The sequence below is a fragment of the Pygocentrus nattereri genome, chromosome 14, assembly GCF_015220715.1.
Source record: "Pygocentrus nattereri isolate fPygNat1 chromosome 14, fPygNat1.pri, whole genome shotgun sequence".
In the NCBI taxonomy this organism is placed as follows: domain Eukaryota; kingdom Metazoa; phylum Chordata; class Actinopteri; order Characiformes; family Serrasalmidae; genus Pygocentrus; species Pygocentrus nattereri.
This window is the reverse complement of record NC_051224.1, coordinates 4,690,001-4,711,127: the sequence shown is the minus strand read 5'-3', so window position 1 is coordinate 4,711,127 and position 21,127 is coordinate 4,690,001. Positions and strand designations below refer to the sequence as shown.

The 21,127-nt window shown below is 41.9% G+C and overlaps 3 protein-coding genes across 5 annotated transcripts in view; 1 reads left to right on the top strand and 2 right to left on the bottom strand.

Annotated features, from left to right (window-relative positions):
• xpo6 (exportin 6) overlaps positions 1-2,658 on the bottom strand; it is a 28,743-nt gene extending 26,085 nt beyond the window's left edge. Inside the window, exons 1-2 of the mRNA XM_017720248.2 lie at positions 2,198-2,658; positions 1,320-1,410 (exon numbers count right to left, since the gene is read on the bottom strand). Of these exons, the coding sequence (XP_017575737.1) occupies positions 1,320-1,410; positions 2,198-2,200 (94 nt within the window). The 5' untranslated portion in view covers positions 2,201-2,658. The remainder of the gene's footprint in view (positions 1-1,319; positions 1,411-2,197) is intronic.
• Positions 2,659-3,950: 1,292 nt separating this feature from the next.
• On the bottom strand, positions 3,951-9,379 carry antkmt (adenine nucleotide translocase lysine methyltransferase). Of its 3 annotated transcripts, none has more exons than XM_037544599.1 (7): positions 9,292-9,339; positions 8,254-8,416; positions 7,350-7,513; positions 7,146-7,250; positions 5,753-5,893; positions 5,600-5,650; positions 3,951-4,752 (listed from the first exon to the last, which is right to left on the bottom strand). In XM_037544599.1, exons 3-7 carry the CDS (start codon positions 7,509-7,511, stop codon positions 4,555-4,557), a joined length of 657 nt encoding a protein of 218 aa, XP_037400496.1. In that variant the 5' UTR covers positions 7,512-7,513; positions 8,254-8,416; positions 9,292-9,339; the 3' UTR covers positions 3,951-4,554. The 3 variants fall into 3 exon arrangements, with proteins under 3 accessions (XP_037400496.1, XP_037400495.1, XP_037400494.1); XM_037544598.1 differs by having other exon boundaries at positions 8,266-8,416; XM_037544597.1 differs by lacking the exon at positions 8,254-8,416 and having other exon boundaries at positions 9,292-9,379.
• A 306-nt stretch (positions 9,380-9,685) lies between these two features.
• The window catches only part of fbxw9 (F-box and WD repeat domain containing 9), a 14,691-nt gene continuing 3,249 nt past the window's right edge, over positions 9,686-21,127 (top strand). Inside the window, exons 1-9 of the mRNA XM_017720249.2 lie at positions 9,686-9,791; positions 9,906-10,111; positions 10,443-10,566; positions 14,725-14,860; positions 15,475-16,024; positions 17,869-18,324; positions 19,437-19,585; positions 20,243-20,446; positions 20,574-20,639. Coding sequence (XP_017575738.2) covers positions 10,451-10,566; positions 14,725-14,860; positions 15,475-16,024; positions 17,869-18,324; positions 19,437-19,585; positions 20,243-20,446; positions 20,574-20,639 — 1,677 coding nt within the window. The 5' untranslated portion in view covers positions 9,686-9,791; positions 9,906-10,111; positions 10,443-10,450. The remainder of the gene's footprint in view (positions 9,792-9,905; positions 10,112-10,442; positions 10,567-14,724; positions 14,861-15,474; positions 16,025-17,868; positions 18,325-19,436; positions 19,586-20,242; positions 20,447-20,573; positions 20,640-21,127) is intronic.

Below are 21,127 nucleotides of genomic sequence, written 5' to 3'. Positions count from 1 at the left end.
AAAAGGATAGGAAGTTTCGGTAGTACGGCCTCTGAATTCTAAAACAGGAGACATACGATTGCTCTCTAGAAGATGTATCTAATGGTGGAACAAGTCCAAAAGCTGGAACAGAATCAAAGAACTAGTTGCATTTGTGTCTAATTGTGTGTTTGGTAAATCTGAACTTGAAGCTCCTCCATAGTTGCAACTGTTGGCGTTTACTGTTAACATTAGATTTGTAGGGGAGAAATCATGCCACAGCTACTTTCACGGTTCCGTTACGCAGTGCGAGACGGACAGAGGTACCCAACCGGTTCTGTTACGCAGTGCGAGACGGACAGAGGTACCCACGCGGCTGTGTTACGCAGTGCGAGACGGACAGAGGTACCCAAGCGGCTGTGTTACGCAGTGCGAGACGGACAGAGGTACCCAAGCGGCTGTGTTACGCAGTGAGAGACGGACAGAGGTACCCAAGCGGCTGTGTTACGCAGTGCGAGACGGACAGAGGTACCCAACCGGCTGTGTTACGCAGTGCGAGACGGACAGAGGTACCCAAGCGGCTGTGTTACGCAGTGCGAGACGGACAGAGGTACCCAAGCGGCTGTGTTACGCAGTGCGAGACGGACAGAGGTACCCAAGCGGCTGTGTTACGCAGTGCGAGACGGACAGAGGTACCCAAGCGGCTGTGTTACGCAGTGCGAGACGGACAGAGGTACCCAAGCGGCTGTGTTACGCAGTGCGAGACGGACAGAGGTACCCAAGCGGCTGTGTTACGCAGTGAGAGACGGACAGAGTTACCCAAGCGGCTGTGTTACGCAGTGCGAGACGGACAGAGGTACCCAACCGGCTGTGTTACGCAGTGCGAGACGGACAGAGGTACCCAACCGGCTGTGTTACGCAGTGAGAGATGGACAGAGGTACCCAACCGGTTCTGTTACGCAGTGCGAGACGGACAGAGGTACCCAACCGGTTCTGTTACGCAGTGCGAGACGGACAGAGGTACCCAACCGGCTCTTTTACGCAGTGTGAAATGGACCTAGGTACTCAACCGCTTCTGTTACGCAGTGCGAGACGGACAGAGGTACCCAACCGGCTCTGTTACGCAGTGCGAGACGGACAGAGGTACCCAACCGGTTCTGTTACGCAATGTGAAATGGACCTAGGTACTCAACTAGGGTACAGACAGCTCAGATCTGAAACCGCACCCTGTTGTATGTACTGTTCTGTAGAAAAATGCCATAATAGGCTGGACATACATATTAAAAGGGGTGGGGGGGTGACTTACTGATCAAACAGTAAATGATGGTACAAAGAATAAGGTTGGACGTGGTTATGCTTACCAATCTCTCTCTTGCGGTCATTGGTAGTGCAGCTGTGAAAAAACTCCGTCATCAGACTTTCGAGTGCACGCAGGGATGTCTCCTCCGACGCCTGTGGATATGAGAGGGGCACAGCCAGAGCAAACAGACAGAGGGAGAGAAAGGCAGAAATTGGCAGAGAAAACAGAGAAAGAACAAAGAGAAAGAGACAGAAGAAAGTTGAGAAAGACAAGCAGAGACAAAAAGACAGAGATGTCAAATCGAGTGAGTGATAAAAGCGCAGGCATCTGCGTTGACAGACTGAGGCCTTGTCGTCTACATGTTAAACGCCGTCACCGCAGAGTTTCCTCTCAATCGCTCTTTCAAAACACATGAAGTTCACACACCATTGGACTTGTGCGTCTGTGTATATAAAAGTGAAAAGGAGGAAGAGAATTTGAGGAAGAGAGCTGCGCTTCTCTCCTCCGCAGCCGCCGAATTCTTCGTATGAGTCTCAACACGTCTCGACATACCTCCAGCGGGGCGGAGGCGAGTGGATCCGCCGAAGAGCTCGGTTTTACCTACGGTTAGACCGTTATGTGGACCGCGGTGGAGGGAGCGTCGTTATTCCCCTCTTTCCGTGCTCTATAAGCTTTTTAAACGCCTCACTCTTCCTTTACCCCCACACGACGAAGCCTAAAGGTCCTCAAACACACTGTTAATTAACGTTACAGCATCAACGGCGTTTCTAAATTTAATCACTGCTCCAACGAAAAGGCAAAAAAACATGTTTAAACGTGGCCACGCAGCCAAATCCCACACATACAGACACGTGGGACATAAAATAGATGCAGCCAGCTCGTTTTAACCGGCGTGACTTGAAGAAGGGTGTTTAGTGTTGGCGAGGTTGCTCGACTCACCATGGCCGGTGTCCTCTCCGCTCCTCTCCGGGCTGCTGCCTGTTTGTCTGCGGCTACAGTTTCAGCAGGAGAGACTCCCGTCTCCTCATCGCTGCCACGGCCCTTATTTCTTTCCCCTCACCGTCTAAAAGCGACGAGACACGGCATGGCCGTCACCTCGACCCCCCGGGGCCTCGTTTCGTTTCGGGTGAAGCGCCGCCGACACTTGTTATTGTGGAGCCCGGCGAGGTGGTGCTGAGGGGGCGGACTGAGCTCGTGTCAAGCGCCGCTAACAGTCTTTAACGGCGGCGCCGGGGGAAACGTCCTGCTTCTCGCAACACAGACGGCTATATTCGCTTTTCAGCCGTTTTTCTGAGCTCGCTACAAAGCGACACGGCCTCTCCTGACGTTTTTAGAGAGTCGCTGGCTCTTTTCTCGTCCAGGCCTCGCAGCTTCCTCTCCCTCCCCACCAGCGCCCCTCCCCGCCGGATGTGAAATCTTAATCTTGGGCCGGATGAAACCGGCCGCAACAAGAAGTGGCAAAATCAAGCAACTTACGCCACCATACAGCTCCATCAAAATTAGTCACCAAAAACAGCGCAAACTGCCGTTTTCAACAGTTTATAAAAGAGCTAAGTACATTCTCATTACCACCTGCAAGTTATGAAGGAATCGCATGTACTGTCAAAAACTTTTATGAAAAATTCACTGAAGTTACCTTCATGTCTTCATGTTACTCTTTGCTGAGTCACACACACACATTTATGGCATATTTTGGGAACCAAAACCTGTTCTCATATGTATATATATGTACACACACACACACACACACACACACACACACACATATATATATATATAATGAACAGGTTTACATGGAATAACAGGAATACACCATACTTAATCTTAGGCTTAATCTGGGTCAGGTAGACTGGTCCATAACATCCCCCCCAACATGCACACACACACACAACATGCTACTCATGCTGCTCAGCATTCATATTTCCCTTTTATTCTATCCGAGACTGTTATTTTCTATCTCTTTATAAATGAAGGGTCATGTGATATTGCCTGATTCTTAGTCTCCCTGAGGGTTGACATTCAGGCCTGATAAAGCAGCTCTTTACAGAGGCCTTGAGTCTTGAAGACAATCAACACATTATCAGACTGACCTGTAGAGATTAGGAAACCCCCATATTCTCATTTCTCATTTCTGACAGAAACAAACGCTAACACAGCTGTCGGCTAAAAGGGCCTCAGACTGGAGCTGCTGACCCATGGGACTTCGCATTGGTCACCTTGTACACGAGCTGTCATCATCATGACCTTAAAAGAATGGTTTAGCAAAAAAATCTAATATACACAATATTCCCCCTTTAGCCTAAGCATAGTTAATCAGCCAAGAAACACTGAGTGTCTTAGGTTTGCTTCTTTAGTTTTACGCATGAGCTACAAGGCTGACAAAGCTAACAAGTAATACATGTCTATGCAAATCTATATGGGAAACATACATTTCTATCATATTAGACTTGTAGCTCCAGTGCAGAACTGAAGAAACAAACTTCAGACACTGAAGGTAAAAAAAAAAGGATAAAATATCACACATTACATTTTTCAGTGAACGTTTCCTTTAAAGTTGCCTCTCTTGCACAATTTCATGTCATTTAAAAAAAAACAACAACAAGCTAAAACATTAAAAGAAACCAAAAAAACCCCACATACACATAACTCAACCCCTGATAAAGGGGAAGTGATTGAGATGTGAAGGAAATGATTCTCAGGAACAAATTAGTTTATTTTGTGTTGCACTTATTCAAGTTCATGTCACTATTGTGAGGAGTTTGAGTACATGTGTTAAGTTAACTAGGTCACATACAGAAGCAGGAAGTGACCCGATCGTACCGAGACTTCAAAAAGCACCCACAATCGCTGAGAGCACATTTGAAAAATGCAGAATTTGGGCTTATCCTGTGATCTACACGCTGTATTTCCGGTAAAAAAGAAAAAGGGTTACCAGCAAACCTGGTTGAAGTACACCAACCTGAGCACTGCATCCCTGTCATTACAATGACCTGGAAAGAAGCTCTTTATACGCAGTGTTTTAAATAGTTGAAATTACAGAACTAGTGGAACTTTCCATTCTTTCAACCTAAAGATCCACAAGCGCTGGATGACTGCACCATTATGAACCTTATGAACCAAGGGAAAGCGAAAGTTATGCTTCTTGCATCATGTGCAACGTCAGGAGGTCGAATAAAACAATCATAAAACCAGTAAATTAAAATATTATAAAATGATGAAAAGTAATGAAATGGTGTTTTAGTATTAATACCGTGGTATTAATGATATTAATAAAATGGTATTAAAAGAGTTCTGTATCATCTGGTGTGCTCAGTCGATGTAATGTTCTTTGACTGGTTCTGTTTTCTGAGCGCTTTCATGTGATACGCCCAGGCTCTGTCCACACCTTCGCCCTCTATCCTGCATGGTGCCCAGTTAGGAAAGGGGAAGCGTCCAGCAACGATCAAAGCATCTTCAGGGAGCTCGGTCAGCAACTTCTCCTGTAAAAGTGTGAGCTAATAGACAAGACAATAGAATGAATACTTGCTGTAAATCTGTACTGTGCCACAGTGAGAGATCACTCTTCATTCGGTTACTCTTGACTCAGAATGGACATTAAGTACAACCAATTCATTTTTCAGCATAAAGAAAAGAGGCCTCAGCTACTAAATTACACACAAAATGTTTTCGACTTAATCTGTCTACCCTTTGCCTTTATGACAGCTTTGTTTTTTTGGCAGTCTTGCTTTTAGTTTTTCAAAGAAATCTGCATGGACATTTTTCCATAGCTGTAAAGTTCAGTCTTAGAAGTTTTCACATTTTCATAATACAAGTAATCCCATGCACATTCAGTGATGTTCAGGTCTGGACTGGGGTGGACAAACCATTGTTCTGAGAACAGCTTTTTTTTTTTTATTTAGTAAAAGCTTCTTGACAGTAACACATCCTTTCAGTCCTACAGCATTGAGCTATTATCTCACAGTGAAAGGCTGGATGGAAAAACCTGTGGAATTTTTTCAGATCTGAAACAGGGGTGGAGTTTGATTTTCTCCTCTCTCTCAAAGACAAAAGTGCTGTTTATCTGATGGGGACAGTTTTAGTGGCCCGTCAGGTCTTGCATCGTTGTTAGGAGTCCCATTTTCTCTATATCGTTTAATCATTTTTTGAATTCTGGGTTGTAAAACTCGGATTTTCGTATATATAATCTTCTCAAAAATACCTAAACAATGAACAATTTGGAAGTATTGAGTGGTTTGACTGGAAATGAAACAAATAAAGAGTGGTCTCTGACTTTTGCACAGCACTTTAAATGCTATTTTTTGTTCATAACACTGTGTTTATGACAACCACTGATACACTCACCACACTTGGTGCCAGGAATACTGAGATATTCTTATAGCCAGAGAGATCAACCTGTACGCACAAATAAAAGTGATCATTTCTGCCATTTTTTTTTGTCAACAGCATAGAAATAAACCGGGTCTGTCTTGAGACAGCAACAGTCAACTGGCTCACCTTCCACAGGTCCTCCCGTCGATATGAGACTGTATTGTATTGGCCGGCTCTCCAAGCATAAAAGCGTGCAAGTCGGACGAGCCAGGGATTCAGTTCATAGCCTACAGCAGGAGAAAATCCCTGCTGGCTCGCCTCTAACACCTACACACACACACATAACAGTCCTGCATCAGTTAAGCTGCCTGTACAATGTAAATTGCAGGTGCAGCCGTAATGGAAACAGCATGAAACATCTCTTCCTACCTACACAATCATACAGAAATGACCTTTGCATGCACCGTCATTTTCCAGTTTGGGCTTAGACTTACTTTAGATAAAAACAGAAAAGATAAGAATATACACCACTGCCCAATATAAATCTCCCGTGTGCTCCAGACTTAACATGCGCTTTACTAAGAAAGTCCACAGGGCTGTAAGGCTGTCTACTTCTGCCATTCATGTAGGACATAAGGGATACAACATAGACTTTCTGCAAAATTCCAGAAAGCATTCCACCTGGGACACAGGCTTTTGCAGACATTGCTCATGGAGTCACACAAAAGTCATAGCAAGCTGAACATGATAAATGAAACCTGAGTAGTTTGAAAATATAATGAACAAGAAAAGAAAAACAAATGAAGATCTTTCATCATAAGTCTGACATTGAAGTCTTCAACTGTAAGTAATATCCAATTCATGTACAAATGTGTGAGTTTTGCTGTCAGTGTCAGTATGAAAGCGCTTGTAGGAAACTTGCAGCCTCATAAAATTTGAGCACTTCAGTGAATATCACCAAATGTAGGTCCAAAGTGGGTGAGACCGAAGGCTACATACTGGAGTCCTGGGCAAAAATGTCCAAATGTATTCCGGTACCTCTTCTAATTAGTGATTTCAGCCACTTTAAGGTGCAACAATTGCTGACACAGGCATTCTAGTGCATAATAAAGCTTGTATGATCTCCATAGAAAAGCACTGCCAATATATTGGGACACTCTGGAACAGCCACACCATGCCCAAGTGTTATCTAGAGGGGCATGGGCAGCAGTGGAACTGTGCTCTCTGAAGTTAAGGAGATTTGCGAGTGGCATTTACGATCCAGAACTGATCATACAAAATATCAGTAACTGACCTCACCAATATGTTTGTGGCTGAATACAATCAAACCCTTAGAGCAATGTTTCAAGTAGTGGCTATTACTGCAGCAGGGGGAGGGGGGGCCTCCCTTAAATAACCCAGATTTGGGGGGAAAAAACATAATTTCAGTAGAAATGCAGGATGAGCAGGTGTCTACAAAGGTGTACTATATATCCAGTATAGAGTGTACATCTTTGAAATGTTTCTATCTGCACCAGGGACTGTCATGCTCAAGGAAACAGCTTAACAAGTATGACAACAAAGTAAAACAATTACTTACAATCCTACCGTCGCCTGATCCCAAGTCAGCAAAACCACCAGAGCGGCCTTTCAGCAGAGTCATAACATTGCCCACTTGTCTTTTACTAGCTGGCATGTAAGGCACCTAAAATGACCACACAAATACACACAGACACAGAAATCAGACTCATCAGCAATTTAATCTGCACTGAATTTTGAATCAGCCAATATTCTTTAATCTTACCTGCAGTTTAAGGGGCACTCTGCGAAACCCTGGCATCAAAACTCCTGCCCACATGGCATAGACGGCCAGTCCTGTCCCTGCTGTCAGCTGCAAGATGCCCCATCCCCCCAGACGCTTTTCTTTGAATTGCGCAAGGGTCTCCTCAAGTGCGTCATCATCCATGCCTGTTTCAAAACAAGAAATATGGCTCAAGTACCAGCACTGCATCCTGTATCAAGGTGTACATTGCCAGAATGTCTTAAATGAACAACTGACGTAATTGAAAAATGCTATAATCTCTTGACTGCCTAACTGGTTTTAAAACTCTAAAATACCCTTTTCACTAATCAAAGGCTGGTGATCCAAGCATGGCTTACATTGAAGGGGATTTCACAATGTCTGAATAAACTGATCATTTAGATGTAAACAAAGTTATTTAGAGTGGTCTGATCTGAAATATTTCATCGTAGATAAACTTACTAACTCAGATTTCAACTCAGTGGTGGTGAACAGAACCAGGGGTTTTAATGTGGACGATATAGCCACTTTATTTACTAAAACAACAAGTGAAAACTTGTATACATAATGTTAATAAAAGTATAATAGTTGTAATTAAAAAAAGTTCACTTTGAGTATTATTTTGTCTTACAGGACCCTGCATGTACCACTGTCATGGATGGATTTAAGGATTTTAAAATTTTAATCGTAAATCTCAGGAATCTGACAGCCTATTTGTAACCATTTCATGTGATAAGTTCCTCTGAGGCAGCTTTTGGAAACATTAAATGCTGGTTCCTATCACCACCTCTGAGAACAATGCTGACTACAATTATCTTTAGCGGCATTTCACAACAAATCACTCTGAATTACTTTGTTTGCAACTTACAATTTCACTGTGAATTTCTATAAAATCACGGGAATTAACCTTTATGCCTACCCTTGGATGGAACTGCACTGTCAGTGTGCCTTATAGTTTTCTGTTGTACATATTCAACTAAGAGACCTCCAGATAACAGGGAAGTGAGGACATCCACAGGTTTTCAACCGCAAACTGTAATCCCAAGTTATGAAACTAAAGATGCACAGCTCTGTAATGCACAAAAAGAGAAGATAGGTTTCCTTACACTTTTGCCTGTTCTACTGATATGTACACTTATCGGCCCTTACCTTGAAACCACCTCATTTCTGCATTTTCCTCATTTTATCTGCTCCACTAACCAGAGGAGCACTTTGTAGTTCTACAATTACACACTGTAGTCCATCAGACACAGCAGTGCTGCTCAACCCAGTGGCACTGCTGAATTGAGAATAGCCCACCACTGGGGGTCCTGACCTTTGAAGAACAGGGTAAAACGACAGATGGACGACAGTCTGTAATTTAAGCACTACAAACTGCACCTCTATGGTAACTGGAGCTGATAAAATGGACAATGGGTGTAGATAAAGGAGGTGGTTTTAATGCTATGCCTGATCAGTAAGTATCCATTAAATAGGGTATAAGTTATATATATATATATTGAGCAAAACTGTAGTACTTTCTTTGCAGAGCACTTATTATCTCTAGGCCACTGGTGGAGCAAAGAATTAACGTGATTGACTCTGAGAGGTGGAAAAGTGCTTGGGGCCTGGTGTCATCTGCACATCGAATCTGGTGCATTTTATAAAACAAATGAAAAGCTGGTTAAAACATCTGTGGTTTCACAGCACCATTACAAAACTACAGCATTTCAGTAAATACTACGACAGAGTAAACGGTCTGCACGGCTGTCTTCAACGGCTGTAGGTTAAAGAACCAGATCTCAGATCATAACGTTGAGCTAGTTGCCCTCTCTTCATCTGAAAGCAGCATTGGGCATCGAGTAATAACGCGAAATAACGCTCATCTCAAAGATACGACGTGACCTAAAAGCTGAAACTGTAGCGTTTTCGTCCAAAACGGCACGCAGTTTGAAAAACATCTAACCTGAGGGTCACGACGCGAAACCAGCAACTGTACCATTGCTTTTCCCAGGCTTTCAAAATAAAGGCAGGAGATATGGAACCGACGACACCAAGGTCATTGCAGTAAAAAAAAAAAAAAAAAAAAAAAAAAAAAAAAAAAAAAAAAAAATATATATATATATATATATATATATATATATATATATATATATATATATATATATATATATATATATATATATATATATATATATATATATATATATATATGCGCACAATATATATATATATATATATATATATACACAGTATTTTTACGCAGTAGAGCTTAATAGTTACACACTGTGAGTTGAATTTTAATTTTAGAAATATTTTGAGGAGACTTTTATCGTAGAACAGCCGTTCATGACGAGCCTGTTCGTCGGAAGCGAAGCAGAATTCAAAGTGTTGATATGAAAGCAAACAGCCGTCGGGTCGAAGTTAAAACCCTGGTCTTTAAACGTACACGAGCCTAAAACAGCCGTAGGTTTTCCCTGCGATACTGAATGGACAACTTTAGCATTTTCCCGTCCGATAATGACGTTGACCGAGTCGTTCGGTAACGTTAAAGTCTTTTGTTTGTGTCGGTTGTTGTAGCTTAACGTTGACCTGGAGGTGCCAACGAGCGGTGACGACAACAGCGGCGCATCTCCGAGGAGCCGGGCGGAGAGTGGACAGACTGACCGGTCGATTTTATCGATTTTTCTTTGAGCGCGAGTGTTTATAATTAAAGGAAAACATGAGGTAATTGTCGGTCATCATCAATGAGCTGTCCGGTCAGTCCTGAGACCAGCACTTACTTGGTAAGGGAGAGACCAGCTAGCTAACCTAGCTAGCTGGCGAGCATTTTGACAGTCACCTAACCTAGCTAGCTTAGCTAACATTGTTCGAGCGAGTTTATTCAAAATGCACAGGCTCACCAGTTCAGAAATACTTAGTTTTATTTCGAGGGAACAAGAAACGAGTCGTGAAGTAAAGGTCAAGTCGAATGGCTGACCTAGCTACCGTTAACCGTTGCTCACAGAACAGTAACGGTAACCTAACGGTCGCGTTAGCTGATAGAGAAACACGTTTGTCCGTCTGCTTGGAAATATTTATTGTGAGGTGTCTTTTTAATATCTCACCCCCTTGTAGTGGAGTGGATGTCGGTGCCACAGGTCACCATGGAGGAAGAGGAGAAGGAGAGAGGAAGAAATGTCTTTTTAGGGGAGTCGCCCAGCCTAAGCAGCAACGATGCACCTCTGCCAAGCCAGCTTGGGTGAGTGAACCTGGGGTGTTGTTAATGATCCGTAATTGACGTGAAGGGTGATTCTGTATTTGTTTCAGATCTGGACGAAGTACACAAATCATGTATTTACAGCATTTAGCAGACATTTACAGCGTTTAGCAGATGCTCTTATCCAGAGCAACTTACAAGAAGTGCTTTGTCTATCTAGAGAAAGTATCTTTGCTAGTTACCAGTAGGTTAGAGAGAAAGACGGTCCTGAGCTCAGATACTGCTAGAAACAAAAAGTCACTGTAGATACAGAGAGGAAAGGAGCAGAGTTGAACACACAACTCTGTGCTGTTCAATGCAATACAATAAAATACGGTATAATAAACTACAATACACAGTGCAATACAATAAAATATAATATATAAGGGCAGCTTATAAGTCAACGCTCATTTAAGTGCTGTGTAAAGAGATGCGTTTTCAGTCTGCATTTGAAGACAGCAAGAGACTCTGCTGTACGGACAGCCAGTGGGAGTTCATTCCACCACTTGAGTGCCAGTACGGAGAACATTCTCGACGCTTGTCTTCCATGCGCCTTGAAGGATGGCAGGTCAAGCCGAGCTGTACTCGAAGCTCGAAGGGCTCGTGGTACAGTTCAAGATTTCACCATTGCCGTCAAGTAGGTAGGAGCTGGTCCATTTTTGGCTTTGTAGGTAAGCATTAGGGTTTTAAATGTGATGCGGCTACACGAAGCCAGTGAAGGGAGCACAGCAGAGGGATGACGTGGCTGAACTTGGGCAGATTGAAGACGAACCGTGCTGCCGCATTCTGGATGAGCCGCAGAGGCTTGATGGCCTGCATGGGAAGACCAGCCAAGAGCGAGTTGCAGTAGTCAAGCCTTGAGATGACAAGAGACTGCACTAGCACTTGGGCGGCCTCGCGGGTGAGGAAGGGTCGGATTCTACGGATGTTGTACAGGAGAAACCTGCATGACCAAGTCAGGTTCGCAATGTGAGTTGAGAACGATAACTGGCCATCCAGAGTCACACCAAGATTTCTTGCCTCTACAGACGGAACAATCAGAGAGTTCTCGAATGAGATGGCAAGATCATGATGAGGACCTGTAGTTGCAGGGATGAATATTAGCTCAGTCTTGCTGGGATTGAGCTTCAGGTGGTGAGCTGCCATCCATGAAGAACTTGAGTACTTGAGTTAAAGTAGAGAAACCCAAGGTAAAATATTACTCCAGTAAAAGTAGAAGTTCCTTACTCTAGACCTCAACTTGAGTAAAAGTACAAAAGTATTTACCTTAAAATGTACTTAAGTATTGAATGTAAAAGTACTAAAAGAGTAATTCTGGCTCTGATGTCCTGTTATCATTTTTATAACCAGACTGGCTTCATGAACTCATTTTAGGTGAAAGTCCTCCAGCGTCTCTCTTGGTAAACCAGTCTTTTAATAGAACGCCATTAATTAGTCTGACACTGATCTCTATTAAAATGATGTGATTGTGAGACACAAAACACTGAAGGTAAACATTTTCCATCAGGGAGAACCGAGTGGCTTTGAAATCACTTTTTACAAACAAGCAAAGTTTCAGTTTAAGATTACTTTGTAAATTAGTTAGAAGTTGAATAAAAACTGGCTTTAAACTCAGGATCACAGATGAGCTCCTTTACTATGTTGATCTGTAGGCGTCTGTTCATAAACATAAACCAGCCCAAACTCATTTACTATAAAATGAAATGGTGTTTGTATGAATTCAGAAAAAAAGAAACCTGCCAGTCACGACTGCATATGTGGACATATTTCTATATTGTGCTCTATTTACACAAAGTTAGGGTAGTTCATCATTTAGGTGACGCATGTGCTCCCAAAGTTTTACGCTGCTGCGCTGACGTTGAACCGTGTGCTGCACTGGGTCGGTATGACCAACAGGTCAAAACAAGCTCAGAACAAAGTGACTGCTGGGCCCTGATTGGTGCTCTGGCTTTGCACTTCTTTCGTTTTGACATGCTACGTTTTTATACACACAGAAACCAAAAGGAACGACAGATTTCTCAGAATGTAGTGGAGGAAAAAGTCGGATATTAGACTCTGAAATGTAGTGGAGTGAAAGGAAAAAGTCGCCCAGAATGGAAAAACTTAAAGTACAGTAACGAAATACATTTACTCAGTTACTGTGCACCACTGATTTGTTTTTTCTCAGAATAATTCAGTCCATGATTAAAAGTAGTTAAGATGTAAACAAAGTCATTCAGAAGCCCATATTATAGAAGACCGTTCCTGCCACTGGAGAAAAACATTATATAGCCAAAATCACGAAGGCTTTCCGTGAGTATGACCTAGCATCTCATCATTATAGCGTGATAATGACATTCTGAGAACTTTTCTCATAATCATGACTAAGCATCTCACAATATGATAATTATGGAACTTAATGTGTCATTATGAATTCACATCTCATAATGATGACTGTGACTTATAATTATGACTTATTATCTAATATTTATGGATTAACTTTATATAATTTTTTGACTTGATATCTCATAATTATTACTTAATGTCATAATAATGGCTTACTATTTCCTAATAATGAGAAAAGTATAGAACTAGGAGATATTAGGTCAAACTTATGACATGTTCATTATTATGAGATGCCAAGTCATCATTATAATATATTAAATCATAATCATGAAATAGGATTATTATAAGATACCAAGTTATAATTATGAGATGCTGTGTCATGATTATGAGATACTAAGTCATATTTATGGAGAATGTTTTTTCATTATCATGGTTCACTATGAATCACTATTGGGGAAATGGGCTTTTTTTTTTTTTTAGATATGAAATGCTCAGTTTTAGAGAAACTTACCGAGTCAGAATTGTTCACAGTGGTGCTGATAGGAACAACTACTGGCACAACTAATGTCCACAGGTTTGCAGGTTTATTTACTCTGTTTTTTCCCCGATAGCACTTTACACAATATTGCTAAAAGTATTTGCTCGTCTGCCTTCACACACATCCCATTCTTAATCCATAGGGTTTAATATGATGTCAGCCCACCCTTTGCAGCTATAACAGCTTCAGCTCTTCTGGGAACGCTTTCCACAAGGTTTAGGAGTGTGTTTATGGGAATTTCTGACCGTTCTTCCAGAAACGCATTTGTGAGGTCAGACACTGATGTTGGACGAGAAGGCCTGGCTTGCAGTCTCCGATCTAATTCATCCCAAAGGTGTTCTGTCGGGTTGAGGGCCAGTCAAGTTATTCCACACTAAACCCGTTCATCCATGTCGTTATGGACCTTGCTTTGTGTGCTGGTGCGCAGTCATGTTGGAACAGGAAGGGGCCGTCCCCAAACTGTTCCCACAAAGCTGGGAGTATGAAATTGTCCAAAATCTCTTTGTGCTGAAGCTTTAAGAGTTCCTTTCACTGGAACTAAGGGGCCGAGCCCAACTCCTGAAAAACAGCCCCACACCATGATCCCCCCTCCACCAAATTTTACACTTGGCACAATGCAGTCAGACAAGTACCGTCTCCTGGCAACCACTAAGCCCAGATTCGTCCATCAGATCAGCAGATGGAGAAGCGTGATTGGTCACTTCAGAGAATACGTCTCCACTGCTCTAGAGTCCAATGGCGGCGCTTTAGACCACTGCATTCGACACTTTGAACTGTGCTTGGTGATATAAGGCTTGGATGCAGCTGCTCTGCCATGGAAACTCATTCCATGAAGCTCTCTATGCTGTTCTTGAGCTGGTCTGAAAGCCACATAAAGTTTGGTCTGTAGCGATTGACTCTGCAGAAAATTGGTGACCTCAGCATATAATTATGGTCATATAATAAATGTTGTTTGCTCCTGATCTTAAGATATTTATGCCATAATCATGATTCATTTTCTCTTGATAAAACAATGTTTGTTGTGTTATGGTAATGATATACAAGATTCAAGACCTTGTGACTCAAGAAAAAAGCTTTAAAAAATGTAATTTCATTGCCCTTTAGAGCCTGAATAGGAACCAGACGGTCAAAGCATTTAATGCCTATGAATCTACCTCACAGAAAGTAATTTTTCATAAATTGATGATAGGCTTGTTTACTAGCTCCTTGTACCTGTCTGTTCCCTGCCTCATGGAAAATGAGTGTAATGTAGCCTTATATTTAAGATCTACGTTAAAGTTGGTAAACTGTCTCTGCAGATTAAATTTGGCGCCCCCTCTTAACACCCCAGAGACGAGCCCCTCTCCTTCAGGCCTGCTGTCCTTGCCATGGGAGATGGTTGCCCGCATTGCCTCACATCTACCAGCACAGTGTGTCATCAATGTTCTGCCACAGGTAAGGCGTTCGGGCTCATGGATGCAATATAATATAGCTTTAGCTAAACATTTACATTGCATAGAATCAGACAGAAGTGTTTTAGGCTGAGTGTTCATTGATGTGGCTACATGGTGTCATTGTTTACCTGCTGTAAAATCAACTCTTTCATCCTCATTCTTTCCATTCAGCATAAAGCACCACCATTGGCATGATTGTATTAACCCCTTGAGCCACAGCCTTATTATTTCTTTACTATGTAAGTACTATAAAACTAGTAGGTAACTGTTCTGTTCTTATGAGAGTAAGTAACTGAAGCATAGGCCCACGTAGGAACTTAGGGCTGGGGGGAAAAATCAATTCTTAGATGCATTGCGATTTTCTCACAATGAGAAAAAAGAAGAGCTGTATTGAAAAAAGATGCTGATCATTTTATAATTGTATCGCAGCCTTCTGAATCACAATCAAATTGAATCATGAGGTGCCTAGAGATTCCCACCCCAGCACTTCTTTAAATGGTTGTGATGTTCAGTGATATCAACTATTGACATAAGGCTACATATCAGTCTACTGACAAGTCAGTAAAGATAATTTAACGTGGTTGTACTGAAAACAATCTCTGTCTCTGTTCTCAGGTGTGCCGGGCTTTGGGTGAGGTGGGTGAGGACACCTCAGCCTGGCAGCTCCGGGCTCACCGCCTGACAGGCCCAAAAACCTCCTTCCCTGTTGGACTGAGAGACAACTTTGATTGGCCTACAGCCTGCCTGGAGATGGAGCAGCTGATTGAGCGCTGGGCTGGGCAGGAGGAGTGGGCTGCACGGCAACGAGTGGCGCAAGTGCAAGAAGCAGAAGGAGAGCAAGAGATGGAGGAGGTCCCAGAGCAGGATGATGCTGATGAAGAAGGTGAAGAAGCAGTTGGAGCAGTGAATGGAGCAGCACGTGAAGCTGTGATAGAGCCAGACAGGCATCAAGCATTGCAAGAAGATGTTGAGGATCTTCCTGTAAGACATAGAGAAGGAGAAGAAGGGGACAACAATGCAGCACCAATCATTAGAGACGAGGGAAGAGAGAATGGGATCGCCGGTGGTGTTGCTGAGGATGGGCAGAATTATCAAAACCACCCAGAAGGCGTAGGTGGAGACCAAAGGCAAGACAATGACAATCTTGAGGATATGATGGATGAAGGTAGGCATTGTGACCAAAAGTCATGGGCAATTTTTTATGTATTTATTTTTTTTTTTATATTTGTGCAATTCTAAATTCAAAAAGTGTGTTGTAGGGCTGTCACCACTTTTTTTTCTTTATTTTTCTATGTTTTAATGCTCAGAGTCATTGAGGTAGGTCTTTGTTACCCATAAAGAACACAAGTCAATTTTTTTGCTTCTAGAATTACCAAACTCCTTTTCCACAGAAAATGATGACCATTTTTACCAACATGTCAATTGTTGGGATTAATATAACGTGGGATCATTTTTGCAGGTTGTTTTAAGGAAAATCAAAGGCCCTAGAATCTTTACTGACACAGGAGCGTGCAGTCTGAGACAATTACTTACTTGACACATTCAAGTGGAGCAAAAATCACTGAAATACACCACATTACCCTCCCCATATAAAACAAATCCTAATAGAGTTGAGAAGAACCTTTTTTGAATCCTGAAGAAAGTGAAAGGCTTGTTAAGGGATGCACCAATATGAGAATTCTGGTCGGATGCCAATATACAATATATTTCACAAACATCTCTATTGATGCCAATACATATACACTTATAAAATATACAGTTGAGACTGAATAACACTTGGGCATGATTATACATGGAATAAAATTAATAAAACGCAGACATTTTTAGCACAGCATCACCAAAATGTTCAGGGCTGGGTTTCCCAAAGATTATTCTTAAATGATAAAGTAAGCATCTCCTTAAACACTGGCTATTAGCTAAACTGGTCTTAATGCTTAGATGCTTTGGGGAAATGGCCCTGCTCTTCCTGGATACCACAATGGCATCATCAAATTTAATCAATCAGTTGCCTGCTGATACCGATATGATCCCCCCCTTATTCTTGTTGCTGTGTATTAAATCTGATAAAAACCAAACGCATTTCAGACTGCAGAGTACATGAGGGCTTTACTGTGCTGTAGTCTTCTTCTATTCCAAGACACTAATACTCTTCATAATTTCAACGCTGAAAACAGCCAGGTAGCTAACTCATAAATCTCTGTCTTGGCTACCCCTTTTAGTAATTAAAAGGCGCAGCTAATACTAGTATTCAAGACCATGAAAGGCATCAAGTCCAAGTCACGACTTACACTTAGTAATAGTCTATTCCACAGCAAGACAGAGAACGCATTAACATTTATTCAGAAGATTTGTGAGTAATATGTGTAATATGCGTATATTCTCTGCCCCACCTTAAAACTCATTCATAAGTCACCACCTAAAGTCAACAGAATACAAATCAAACAGCATAAATCCAGTTTTATTATAAAATGAAAACACAGTACTAATAACAGGACCTGATCTGCACCCAGGGAATGTTTTAATTTTGGAACCAAAAACATAAACAAACAACTATCAACTGGGTTTATGCTCTTGTGGAAAGGATCAGTTAGATCAACTAACAGTCAAAAGATTTTTAATAACATGTAATGACTATTTGAAGGTATTGTTTGAAGTCGGTAAAAAAATTCAATTTTCAGTTGTTTCAGATGGAGGGATTGCACATAGCTGATTTTGAGAACAATTTCCAAGTCCACCTTACTCTGAGACAGAGACAAGACTGAGTCCAAATGAGTGAGACTGAGAACATTAATCTTAATGTGGTCTTAAGACCAAAACCACACCTGAGTACTGCAACAGCTAGCTAACTAGTACAACAAAGTTCGATGTCAACTGTTCAAAATTCACTAACACTCAAATTGAAAATCATAACAACACCATCATTTTATTGAGAAAAAAAATGCTTTATCATCAATATTGGAAAAAAATATTGATTTGATTGATCATTAATATTATGGGTTTATTACTCAGGTGCAGATGAAGGTGCAGTTACTGCCCCCCCACCTGACCGATCACCCAGCCCTCCCCCAGCCTTGGAGCACATCACTCTTCCATCAGGTCACATCGCAGATGTCAACTCCGTCCTGCTGGTGGGCGGTGAGGGCGTAGTGTGTGCCTCCGGCTCCAGGGATCGCAACGTCAATCTATGGGACTTGCGCAGGGGCCCCAGGGGGGTACTTCTGCGCACGCTGGGGGGTCGTGGCCTCTTCAGCACACACCGGGGTTGGGTGTGGTGCCTGGCGGCCAACGGACCTCTCCTGGCCTCAGGCTCTTTCGACAGCACGGTACGTCTGTGGGATCTGGAGGCCGGGGGCACCGAGCGGGGGCTGATCCGTGGCCGAGCCGCCGTGCTGTGCCTCTCCTGCCAGGCAGATACACTGCTAGCTGGTTCGCATGACCAGAAAGTCAGCATTTATGATACCAGAGGTTAGTGTTTAAAAGGATCTTTACATATGATGTCTGCTTTTGCAATGTAGTTTTTCTCCTTTGTGTTAGTATGATGGTCTTACACAGTCATACACTTTCCCTGTTACCCTGAAATTCGTCGGTCAGCCATCACGTTTGATATCTGAAATTTGTTTCACATACTACAGTTAGTACTGACTGTACTAACACATACTAGTTAGGTCTTACTGTTGAAATGCACTTAGCACATCACATATACAGTGCTCAAAAGTAATACTGGCTTCCCTGAATATAATTTATATCTTGTTTATATATACTTTACAATATAAATTCATTACCTATTTATGTGGATCCATCAGAAAGCTATAATGACCAGGTTTACTAAATGAGAATTAAAATCATCCGAACGATTAACTGAAAATTTATGGCAAGTAGAAGTACTGAAACATTAGCAGGACAATGATCAGTGTATCTTTCCAGTGCATGTCAGTACTGAGTATTTTAAGTAGTTGTTTTGTAGTAGTATTTTGTTGCATATCCTTTTTTGGATGACAGCTTGAAGTCTTTTTAGGCATGGAGCACAGCTGATGCTCAACCAAGAATGTTGGATTTTCACTTTACGCCTCTGGTTTAAACGTGTATGCGTTTGGGTTAGTGTGTTAACATTTGTTTGGAATTAAAATGGGGACTTTAATCAATGCAATCAATGTTTCTTCATTTTTCCTTTTCTTTTCTTCATTGCTCATTTCAACTCAGTGTTGGTTGATAAGTCATAATGATTGCAGTGTCCTAAAACTACTTTTAAACACTGTATGTCAGTTATAGAGGATGATTTAGAAAACAAGTAATGTAAGCTTGTACCTAGTTTAATATCAAGTTGCCAAGTTGTTTAGTAATCTCAAACAGACTTTCTTATTGACTTCTGGCACTGTAAGGCTGACTGTCCTCTATAAAAATGGACAGAAGTCATAACAGTAATGGCAGCAGTCTAGAAGCTTACATTTTGATCTGATTTGATTTTTTTTAGAAAAAAGGATTGAAGTTTTAGACCGTCATCAGTTATGTGACCTCCTGTAATGTCTATCCTTAATGTCATCTCGGACGTTTTCATTAATGATCTATCTCTGCCATAGCCGCGGAGCCTCTGGTCAAGAGCCTTCGTCTCCATGGTGACGCGGTACTGTGCCTGGCTTCTGATGAACAGTACATTCTCTCTGGCAGCAAAGACAACACAGTGGCAGTGTTTGATCGCAGAGCCGGGAGACTACTGCAGAAAGTACAGGTATGCACCCACAAACCCACAAACTCAATGCACCACAAATAAAAATGGCAATAGATCCCATTCTTAAAAACTTCCAGATTGAATGAATGCATTTTCCCCTTAGCCAGATGGAATCAATCAGCCAAAGCATGTTTGATGTCTAAAAATAAACTAAAGGAAGCTTGGAAAAGTGTGAGATATTGCGAAAAACAGATGTACGTTTGTCCATTTTTGTGGAAAACCGTGTCAGAAACCACACAAATCCGCTGTAGATCATTTAACAACTTGTTGAACTTTTTTTTACTAGTTTTGTGACCTAACTAAAGATGACCACCGAAAGTTCCACCAAAAGTTCCCCCCTAATCCCATTTAAAACGTTTACCACAGTTATTTTCCACAAAGTCACCCAAATAGAATAGTGTTACTGGCACAGAACTGCATGATGCTAATGTGTTGGGTATAATCTTCCATTTCTTGTTAGCTATATTATCCTATTAACCATTAGCCAAAACTTAGGGAAGCAAACTCCAGACAACAAACATGTGTTGGTTGATTGCTTACGTTTGTCATCAGGGTAACTAGATTTTTTGCTAAATTTCTCTTTTAGTATTGAAGCAACTTCATCATGCTGATCTGTTTTGGCGTAATACTGTATTCTTGATCTGTCCCTCTCTTTAGCTGAAGTCCTACTTGCTGTCCATGTCATACAGCGGGCGAGAGGTGTGGGCAGGCGATAATCATGGACTTGTCCACACCTTTTCCATGAACGACGGCTACTTTAAGTCTATAGCTCAGTTCAATGTGGGCCACAGTTTACTGGTGACAGGCGTCCATCACTCACCTGGCACCCTCTACACATGCTCCTCTGATCGCACTATTAAGGTAAATTCACAGAGATTTTACTTTACTGGATAAAAATAATACAGTATCTTTAGTGTGTAAGCTCAGAGATCAGTGTTATTTTTATATGTGGCATGCTCACTGGGTTATGTTTTCTGGCTTGATGTAGGTTCACCTGCCTTGTGCACCCCCAAAGACTCTGTGTACTCTTCACCATCAGGCAGGAGTGAACGGGGTAGGTGTAGTCTCATTTTATTCATACATGAGCATAGTTTCCTTTCCTTCACTGGGTGTGTTCAGTTTACTAATCGTATGGTTACTGTTATCAGGCCAAGCCACAAAAGCAAACATTTAAGGTCAGCATTCCTGCTGTGAGACTCTTGCCCTGGTCTCAGACTGCCCTGTTTCACCACATTTAATATTCGGTCATAACTCACTGCGTTTCATACTTTTTGTGACTGTCCCATGTGGTTGCTTCGTTAAACTAGGCTGAGTTCTCATAGGTCATTTTCACATTTAAATCGGTTCAGGTCATAGGTGGGTCCCAGTCTGTTCAGTCAGTCTTCTGCACATATGCCAACACGCCAAATGAATGCAAACCCCTATAAACTGATCCACAAATGAACCGAATTCAGACCACCTTCCAAAATTTCAGCATGGTTTGTTTGTGCACTGCAAAGAATAATGCTCTGGGAGGTAAATTTATCTTAAAGTCCGAACGCC

Bases quoted from the DNA above. Each gene is read 5' to 3' on its own strand.
- antkmt (XM_037544597.1), bottom strand. From the start codon at position 7,511: ATGGATGATGACGCACTTGAGGAGACCCTTGCGCAATTCAAAGAAAAG. The intron at 7,251-7,349 runs GTAAGATTAAAG...TGGTCATTTTAG, and splicing joins GAGTGCCCCTTAAACTGCAG to GTGCCTTACATGCCAGCTAG. The intron at 5,894-7,145 runs GTAAGTAATTGT...GTGTGTGTGTAG, and splicing joins GATCAGGCGACGGTAGGATT to GTGTTAGAGGCGAGCCAGCA.